This window comes from Lingula anatina, chromosome 9 (genome assembly GCF_051362555.1).
Source record: "Lingula anatina isolate TDL-2025a chromosome 9, LinAna3.0, whole genome shotgun sequence".
Taxonomy (NCBI): Eukaryota; Metazoa; Brachiopoda; class Lingulata; order Lingulida; family Lingulidae; genus Lingula; species Lingula anatina.
The window spans coordinates 8,619,496-8,629,299 of NC_141775.1; the positions used below are offsets into that span (position 1 = coordinate 8,619,496).

At 36.8% G+C, this 9,804-nt stretch overlaps 1 protein-coding gene and 1 non-coding gene across 2 annotated transcripts; both read left to right on the forward strand.

Annotated features, from left to right (window-relative positions):
- Positions 1 to 935: 935 nt before the first annotated feature.
- LOC106155125 (DBH-like monooxygenase protein 1) lies at positions 936 to 8,313 on the forward strand. The gene is made up of 13 exons (XM_086995020.1): positions 936 to 1,250; positions 1,494 to 1,598; positions 1,797 to 1,943; positions 2,520 to 2,699; positions 3,337 to 3,423; positions 3,743 to 3,925; positions 4,444 to 4,546; positions 4,820 to 4,989; positions 5,311 to 5,496; positions 5,785 to 5,844; positions 6,392 to 6,516; positions 6,943 to 7,099; positions 7,391 to 8,313. Exons 1-13 carry the CDS (start codon positions 1,056 to 1,058, stop codon positions 7,817 to 7,819), a joined length of 2,127 nt encoding a protein of 708 aa, XP_086851146.1. The 5' UTR covers positions 936 to 1,055; the 3' UTR covers positions 7,820 to 8,313.
- Positions 8,314 to 9,169: 856 nt separating this feature from the next.
- On the forward strand, positions 9,170 to 9,241 carry Trnae-uuc (transfer RNA glutamic acid (anticodon UUC)). The gene has a single exon. It is a non-coding gene; the product is annotated as a tRNA-Glu (tRNA).
- The last annotated feature ends 563 nt before the right edge of the window (positions 9,242 to 9,804 follow it).

Sequence of the window (9,804 nt, forward strand, 5' to 3'; positions counted from 1 at the left end):
ATAAATAAACTTCTTTCTACAAAAGAGGAGCAATTAAATATATAGTGATATTCACTGCTTATATCTTCTTTACACAAGTTACATTATCTCTAATTCCTAGGTTGTTTGTCCATCTTCGAAGTCGAGCACTATGGTCAAGGAAACGGGGGGCACGAGTCATCGACCGGAATCTCGAAAGTTCTCGCGTTCTGGTGGAGCAACTCGATTGCACCACCAACATGAGGCGAGTCGCATCTGCTGCATTCGTTAAACACATCGCGGCCCAACACATAAAAGGGTTGTGAGCTGGCCTGACAAGCATTTCCTAGTTTTATTAATGATCTTACGTTTTAAATTTTGAGTCTCATTTGAGTGAAATATAAAAAATAAGACAGAGTATAATATACATATATTCATCCTATACGCCTATGTAAGTCATTTTCATCACCTTCCAAGTGTACTAGCTTTAAATATGAGCAACATTTCACTTTTGAAAACACTTTCAAATGTTCAAAGAATTGATTCAATAATAATTTAGACAGGATGATACATGTACATGTACCGGCATGCATGCCTATTTGTTTACTTTTGTTATCTTTCTTTATACTGTTAATCGGTTTATGAGACTTATCTGAGTAACGCGAGGCAAAAGGACTCAAGTTCCCTATGTCAAAAAACTTTCAGAAAAAAGGGGGGGTATATGTACATGTAGTGCCTCATTTGAGATTGTCCAGGTGAATAACGCACAAGATGTACAATCATATACCTTTTTATAAATTGATTAACAAAGGGAGGGAATACTTACAGGTGTATGTAACGAACTCAAATTAAAGCTGTTGAGACGTTTTATTGATAAGATATGCAAAACTGACCCTCGCAAGGATTGTTACTTGTGATTTAAAAGATACAGTTGATGACCCCCCAATTTACTCTGCTGTTATACCCCTACCGGTAATTATTCAGCCGCAGACCCCAGACAAGACGCTTATCGCATATGGGTGAATATTGTAGTTAGTTTAATACAGTGTATATAGGACAGGCACATTTCCTGCTTACAAACTTTCTGTTAGGCCACCATGGAGAGGATTTTAGTCTGTTCTGTGTTGTGGATATTTGTGTGTGTCGTGATACATGTACATGTATGTAATGGTGATGTACCGGTAGCTGAGTCAAAGGATGGTGGAGGTTTTATCCACAGCGCTGTGCTCAAGTCTGGGATATTTTATTTGTTTTGGAAATATGACGACAATCGTATTACATTTGAAGTACAGGTGGGTTAGGACAATTACGGATATTTCTTAGTATTGAACTCGGGCTTATTTGTAATTCGCCATGGTCTCGTAATAATGATATACCGGTATATGGCGAAAAAATAGAACAAGTGGAAAGTTTGCTATTGCCTACATTTCATGCACATATATAGTTTAGATACATACATACATGTACATGTATTTACTAGTTCTCTTTGTCTAAAATATCATATCTTTATTCCTCTCTTTTTACAATTCGTAAAGGTTAGGACTGCCGGGTACGTAGGCGTAGGATTCTCACCGAAAGGTGGAATGGCGGGAGCAGATATTGTTTTAGCTTGGGTCAAAGACGGTCAAGTTTACGTTAAGGTAATGTTGAATTTTTTGTCATTTTATTTCATTAATGAAGTGCATTTTGAAGTAACTCATGTAAAAATTGAGAAATGTAGCATGTACTGAATAGTTTAATACTTAAAATATACAAGTACATACCTTGGGAATGACAAAATACACTTCCACCCCCTCCTCCTTTTTTTATTTATTTATTTATTTATTTTTTTTTATCAGGACTGCTTCGCTACTCACAACGGACAACCTGCCATAGATAAGACGCAAGACGTAAAACTTGTTTCTGGCAGCGAGAACGGAACGTTTACGACAATCAGATTCAGCCGAGAATTAAACACGTGTGATAAGAATGATAGAGATATCACTGTGAGTATTTTGCTAGTTGAAATGATAATAAATACTTTCGCGCTAGGGCATAATTCGGTTCGTACTGTATGCCCTAGTTTTGCGAGATTAAGCCTACTTTGTAAATTGTGGCTTCGGAAAAAATTCTGATAAATGTTTATTTTTCTCATATCATGTCAAGTGATATGATATTATTAATGTAAAAAACACCTGCGTCCTATTCAAGCACTAGTAGCAAAAATGGCTTGGGGTTATCATTCCCCTGACCATCGTTTCGTTGCATCCTTCTTAGACAGTTGCAAATGATATTTTTAAGTACTTTTGGTCATACTTCATACTGGCAAGATCATACGAACGTTCCTCTTTTGTCCCTTAGTGATTTGCGGCTTTAATCCTATATTTCTAGAATATCAAATTGGTTCTTGGTCATTACGTCCCTTATTGTTTGATTACACTAATGGGTTTGACTATATTGGTTCGATCCCACGAGTGCGATGTCACGCAAAGTTAAAGACCAAAAACATACATCGAAGCGAAATCAAAATATAGGCTGACACGATCTCGTAGTCTTTAATTGGATTTTTCATTCGTCTTCAGGAGGGCACGGTGCGGTTAATTTGGGCGTACGGCGATGCTAATCCCGAAACAGAGGCCAGTATGAACTACCACGGCGTTAAACAGCGCGGGACAAAAAGCATCCAGCTCCTTGCAGCTAGAGCTGCTGCCGTCAGAACGGTTCCTTCCGATGCTTACAATATTGATATGCTTAATCTAAATGTAAGTGTAATTATAACAGTAAACGAGCTGCGTTAAGCAGTAACTTATATACTTGTAAATGCATAAAGCTCATTAGTTTAGCATGGTTCCTTTTCACATCTTTTACTTCTTCGCCCCATTTTGAAGGACTTAATTATAATGTAAGTTGTACTAGTACTTACGCTATAGGGTTTTACTCCCTTTCATAAGTTCGCCTTTAACTGTATCGACTTAATCAAAATTAATCCGGTTAATCTAGTGAGAGGACTCTCTTTAGCAATAGCCAAGCTATTCATTTAATTGTTTACATTTATCTTCCGAAATGGTGCAAAACAGTTAAGTCTATTATTGGAATACTTTTGTTTTCTGATATTCTACTCTCATCTATTTTGCTTTAAGACTTTTGCTTAAGTTATATTTCAAGATAAAGATCTCATTAATAACAGTATCATTACTCATAATTTTACCAAAAAAAGTTGAAATCGAGGCTGGTGTGACGTCATGATAATATGAGTACTATCGTTATCACAGCAACAAGTTAACGCTTTTGACATTGTTTTCGTTTTAATCTTTTTATTAAAATAAGGTATCATACTATCGAGCTACATGTACAGTACATAAAGACGTATTGCTTTAACAGAATTGATCTGATTTCTAGGTCACAATAAGGTCATCAGAGAGAACACTGTATTGGTGCCATGGAATCAAGTTGCCCTCTTTTCAAGGCGTACATCACGTGATAAAGGTGATACATGCTCACGTTTTCCGTTAAGCTGAAAATTTTGGTGGCGTTTTAGACACACACACACATACACACAGAGAGAGAAAACAGATACAGTTGACTCCTTAATGTTTATATTAAACAGAAATCAATATCTGTTTCTTGGTTTCTGAACAACCAAATAAAAATGTACGGGAAAGATAGAATAATGCACTTAAATAATACAACTTGCTTAAAAAGCCAAAAAAAAAAAAAAAAATCAGACATCTCGTATCTTTAGTACCCCAGCACTGCACAATTAAAAACAACGCCAAACAATGGACTTTTTTCTTTAATCCTTCAGTACGAGGCGATTATCCCAGAGAAGCACAAGTGGCTGGTCCATCACATCTTCCTGTATGCTTGCTATCACAAGGTGGACGTAGACAAACACGACGGGGCGGCATGGCGGTGCTATTCACCAATTACGCCTCCTGAACTGCGGGACTGCTTCAAGGTTGTGTTTGCCTGGGACAAGGGAGGAGAGGTTTGTATGGGCAAGAACCTAGAAACAGGAATAGCTACTACTCTGCTTGTACAATTGAAGCTTATTGTAATGGGTATATCGGCTATCTTTTGAGCTCCCAAATACTATCGCACTAACTTTGGATCGAACTATCTCCAAGGGGATTCTCGCTTAATTGCAAGCTTGGGCGGCTTAGATGTCTGTCACACCTACTGAAGCTGATAGGGGGTAATTAACTATCGTTTAGCAGCTTTAGTAGGCATACCAGACGTCTAAGCCACTTGAGCCGAAAGCAATTTAGCGAGAGACCCCGTGGAGATGGACCGATTCTGTTAGATCGACCTAGGGAGGGGAACCCAGTCTTAGTTAAATACCTCTAGCGGTTCACCATGCAGCTTTTGAATTAAAATTTTGCACAGATTGTTTGGTGCGTAATTGCTGGTCAACATTAAAAACTTAAAAATTTGAAGTGAAACAGTTTTGATATTATCATCAAATTGCATAATTGATCTTATTTTCTGAAGTTTTGTCCCTTTCAGGCATTCTACTTTCCCGAGCATGTGGGGTTTCCATTGGGAGACGACCAAGGCCCAACGTTTCTTATCATGGAAACCCATTACAATAACCCATCTGGAGAAGAAAGTACGGAGAGAGAGAGAGAGAGAGAGAGAGAGAGAGAGAGATGTCACACGTTAAAAAAATAACGTAGAGATGATTTATATATTTCTTGGCATATAATACCGTTTCATACATAGCAAAAATATAAACGGGCATATAACGAAAAACAGGAAAGGTAAATCATTACTCTTAACCATCTTAAATATTTTTCATATATAGAGACGCCCTGCTTTTGGTTGTTCATGCACATTCAAGACGAGATATGGTAATAATAACCATGCATTCTTCTGTTTAAAGTTCGTCAAGAAACCTCAGGTTTGCGACTAACTCTGATACCACGGCGGCGCCAGTACGATGCGGGTTTGATAGAGGCGGGAGTGACTCCAGTGAACATGCCGTTAATTATACCACACGGTCAACCCGGGTACAAAATCTGGGGATACTGCCCAGCGTCCTGCATTGCTAGGGTAAGGGAATAGTTTCGTTTTTGATTCAGTGCGACTAGTTGTCTTTTTTCAGTGAATAGTGTCTTCAGTAACCAACACTTGAGGAGTTCTGCCTTTAAATTAGCAGATCACACAATAAATAGAATTATTTGAGTGTCAGACCAAATACTAAATGTGCAAATCGCAAGTGTTTCTGTTATTATAAAAAATAAAAGTCTTATATTTTCCAAATACACCATCACTAGGATTTTGTATTTTTCCGATGTCCTGTCGGTGTACGGGTAGGAGAGAGGGTCAATAATGGATTGATTATTTATTTCTTTCTTTCGCTGTTAACTTCAGGGTATGGGAGAAGTGAAAGAAATCAGGGCTTTCGCCATAACCTTGCACAGTCATCTTTTAGCAACGAAAATGCACATTCGCCAATTCAGGGATGGTATAGAGCTCCCCTTTTTAGCAGCAGATGAAACTTATGATTTCGATTTCCAAGAAATTCGCCATCTTAAAAAGGAGGTGGTTATAAAAAAGGTAATGATTATGCGTAAAAACTGATTTTTCCGTGCCCTTAACTTTATGTGTTTCCATTTATTTATTTATTTAACATTGTATGCAGTACATTTTATCGGATATTATGTAATGCATTGTATTGAATTTTGAATGTAAATAGGAAATTGAGCTTCTCTCTCTTTATCAATAAATCCAATAGTTTTGAAGAGTTGCAATGTAATTTAAGATATTAAAAATGTTCTTGATAAATGCTGAAAGATTCATGCCTCTACCTTAACAATCGTGTTTTTCGTTTTTTTTTCCTCACAGGGCGACTCGCTGGTAACAATGTGTACGTATAACAGCACCAGAAGAGATAACCCCACATGGGTAAAATACTGCTTTTTCTGTTCTAATATTATTTTTGGTACATTAGAGTACATTGCATCTGCATTTATTTTTAGTAATTTTTACAATTACAGAATACCATAATGCTGTGATAATTTTCCGCTATTCTAAAGTGAGCGCAGTTATTTACATCTCGTTTGTTACGTGCCTTGAATGCAATTTTTGATTCTTTTCCACGAATTGATACAGAAAGTTTAAACTTTTTTATTACTGAGAAACAAAATTCAGTCACAACCCCTTCCAAAAAATTATGTGAAAAAAAAAAGGAGTAGAAGAAAAAGAAAATGCATAATAATCCCTCAGGGGTGCCTTAGAATTCCGATGTTGTTTTATTTCCCCCTTTTATGTTATTTCATTTATCTGTTTGACTGTAGATCTCATATTACTGATACACTGTAAACATATGACTTTAATTCTAGTTATTTGTTGATGATAAATAACCTTGGAATCTCTAAAACGCCTTCTCTGTCCTCATAATGTTATACATGAATATCACTTTTTTTTATCGCCGATTAAAATATTATTTCAGGGTGGTTTTAGCACAACCTCAGAAATGTGCCTGGGCTATGTCTTCTATTATCCAAGAATCGACCTCAGTAATTGCGAAACGTCGGTGAAAATGGACAAGTATTTTGATACCGTCGCAGAAAAATTGTAAGCCATTTTCTGTTGAAGTAGCTTTATTTCTTAATTGCAAAGAGTGCGTACTTGTTTGTTACAAAAGTTGCACTTGTTTGTTACAAAAGTTTTACACTCAGCGAGGAAAGCGATGTCCAAATGGCATTTTCAAACCATGAATTAGGCAAAGTAGTCTCTGTGTCAATTTTTTTAAGCGCGTGGGGGTTATTTTTCACAAGTTTTCTCTTTTTTATTGGCTCTATGGGAGTTTATGGGTGTTTAGCGACATTCGTTTTGAATACTTTAACCGATTTTGATAGTTTTTTTTTTTTTTTTTTTTTTTTGCTTTATGGTGCTTTTTTGGTTTTTTTTAATCATGTAACATTTTACAATAATCGTTTTCTTACCAATCAAGTTGACATCCGAGCGTGGTTTTCATGTTTTTTCTTTTCTTTTTTTCAGGAATATTACCGGAGATAAGGATAACCCTCTTTACCGAGTGTTGTTCCGGAGGTACATTAAACAGTTTTTGGAATTACCTGGAGGCGCAAAGACCCTTCAAGAAATGGAATATACAAGCCCCAGGGTTCAGAAATGCCAGGGACCAACATTTTTCGTGGTATGTTCAAAGGTTTCCCATTATTTCAATAAATGATACAATTAGCATAAGAAATTGAAAAAAATGATCGAGCGATTTTCTGCTAGATTGAGTCGTCATTATTTTTGTTTAATTAAGGAAGGACTTTCTTGTCCCTTAACGTGTTATCACTCCAAAACGTATTGACTGAACATGCTGGATATCAGGTAAACCTCTACATGTAATATAGAAAATATACCGACTGTTTATTTTTTGCTCAAGGTTATTTTAACAAATGAACAGTAAAAGTCTACACAAAATGTCTCTTCACAGAATGATGTGGTACCGCCATTGAACATCGCCAGCCCATACACACCACCAGCGGGAAGATGTACGGGGCCGAAAGTTCTCAATCACAATGACCAGATGAACGCTTTCAATGAAACAACTCCGTCTCATGAGTGGACATCTCCGTCTGGTGACAATACATTTGCATCTAATACTAATTTGGGAAAGATTGAGGACAATCAAAGATCTGTAGCAGATCCTGGACAACCGAAAAATACATCTTCTTGGCACACGAGCGGTCCGCTTCGTCATGATATTGGATTTAACGTTGTCCTCATCATTCTTATCATATTAGCAATATTCGGATTGTTTTACCGTTATAAAGACAACTTTAAGTCCTTTGTCAGTACCCAGTGGCAAAAATACCGGAGAGTTTCGTATTCTCTTGTTATGAATACAGACACAGTGGCATAAATGTAAGATAGCAATGTATTATGTTAAGATACGCCCCATCAGGATAAGCTGATCAGGGTGTAATTTTCATTTTATAATTTATATTAATTTTTTCGTATAATATTTAGTGGTTAGGAACACAGAGGAAAGGGTTACAGGTGTACCATGAAAATCTGACTCCCCTAAAATGTGACTCCCCAGTCAGATTTTCACCTTCAAACTAACAGAAAGTGCCAATGTGTCCTCCGTTATGCATACTACAAGATCATAGTCATTTACTCAAATAAAATGAGATCACAGTCATGTACTCAAAATAAAAGACGATTTATGAAGTTTTGTGGAGGGGGAGTCAAATTTTCATGGGGGAGTCAGATTTTCATTATGAGCACATTTTTAATTTTCTTATTTTTTCATGAAAATTTTCACCTGCTAACTACAAAAAAGTGTCAATGTATTCCCATTTTACATACTACAAGATCACAGTCATATACTCAAAATAAAATAAGATTTATGAAGTTTTGTGGAAGGGGAGTCAAATTTTCATGGGGGGAGTCAGATTTTCATGGGAGTCAGATTTTCATGTTACACCGGTACACGTTGCTTAATATTTCACAATGAAAGATTCAACCAAAGATTACGACAAAAACTTACTTATTATGCCCTCTACCAGGGTGGCAGATATTATAGGGAAATTTTGAAAAAGTCAGAGAATGAAATGACTATTTATCTAAAGTCATATCTGTGAATATCTTGTGAAAAATCAATCTGTCGCCCTGGTAGAGGGCATACTAAGTATGAAATTGAAAATGTCTGCAAGTCGTATTTTTATGTCTACCTCGAAGAGTTTCTTGTATATTTATCGTTAATTAGACATTAATTACATACTACAGTACAGTATACTAGTACACGCGTGAGCAGTGTTAGTCAGTGCGTTGTCTAAATGATAGCAAAAAAATGGTATCATCCTTTTATCCACATCATACTGGAGTCACCGTGAGTAATATCGATAAGTGGAAATTATCAGCGTACAGAGTTTTCAATCTTGAAGTTCAACCCACTTCACGCGGATTCGCGCATTTTTTTCTCGTCTCGAAGTCAATAGTCTCGTATGATGCACAGCCGTCAGCTTCTTTTTCTGCTGTTTCGAATACACAGATAAGCATACTAGTAACACGTCTATGGTCTAGTAGTTAGAATTCCTGGTCTTAACCCAGGCGGCCAGGGTATAGTTCGATAGTATTGTAATATGTTAGGTAGAAAAATTAAGGGAGGAACATCACAAAAGTGTGTTTTCGTCATCTTCTCTCTTGTCTCTTGAGTTGAAATTTTCCCAGGCATGAAAATCCAATAATAAACAGGTAGAACATACAGTCCGGTATGGTCTAGTGGCTAGGATTCCTGGTTTTCACCCAGGCGGCCCGGGTTCGATTCCCGGTACCGGAAAATATTTTTGTCTGTACGTGAAATTCACGCCAAGGTAGTCGACGGTGTAACGCCATTTTGACCAGCCAACCAACGGACGTTGGTATCAAGTATTATTTCAAAATCAAGTTTTATCTCTAATCAATATATATTGGATATGATAATGATGCAAATTTAAAAGAAGAAAAAAGAAGAAACGGTATACCGGTATATTAAAAGTAGCCCGCGAAAAAGATTTTCCCTCGGAAAACTCTGCAAATACTAGGAAAAACCTCTGTTACTCCATCCTGACACTTATCATAACTCTGAGACAATCTTGGGGAAATAAAGTTTTTAAGTCCGCCATCACTTCCAAAATAATCGTTACCTACATGAACAGTAGTACATGTAAGTACAGTTTTACGTGTAGACACTACATGTAAGTACTAATACACTGTGCCTATACAACAAATAGCATGAGATTTTATCAAAGAATCACTCAGCTGTCTAAAATCTATTGATCAGAACTAAGCTATCAACAATACGGATAACGGTAAATGTCGCGTATAAAACGGATCTGTCTCCGGGGTAACAACTATGTGACC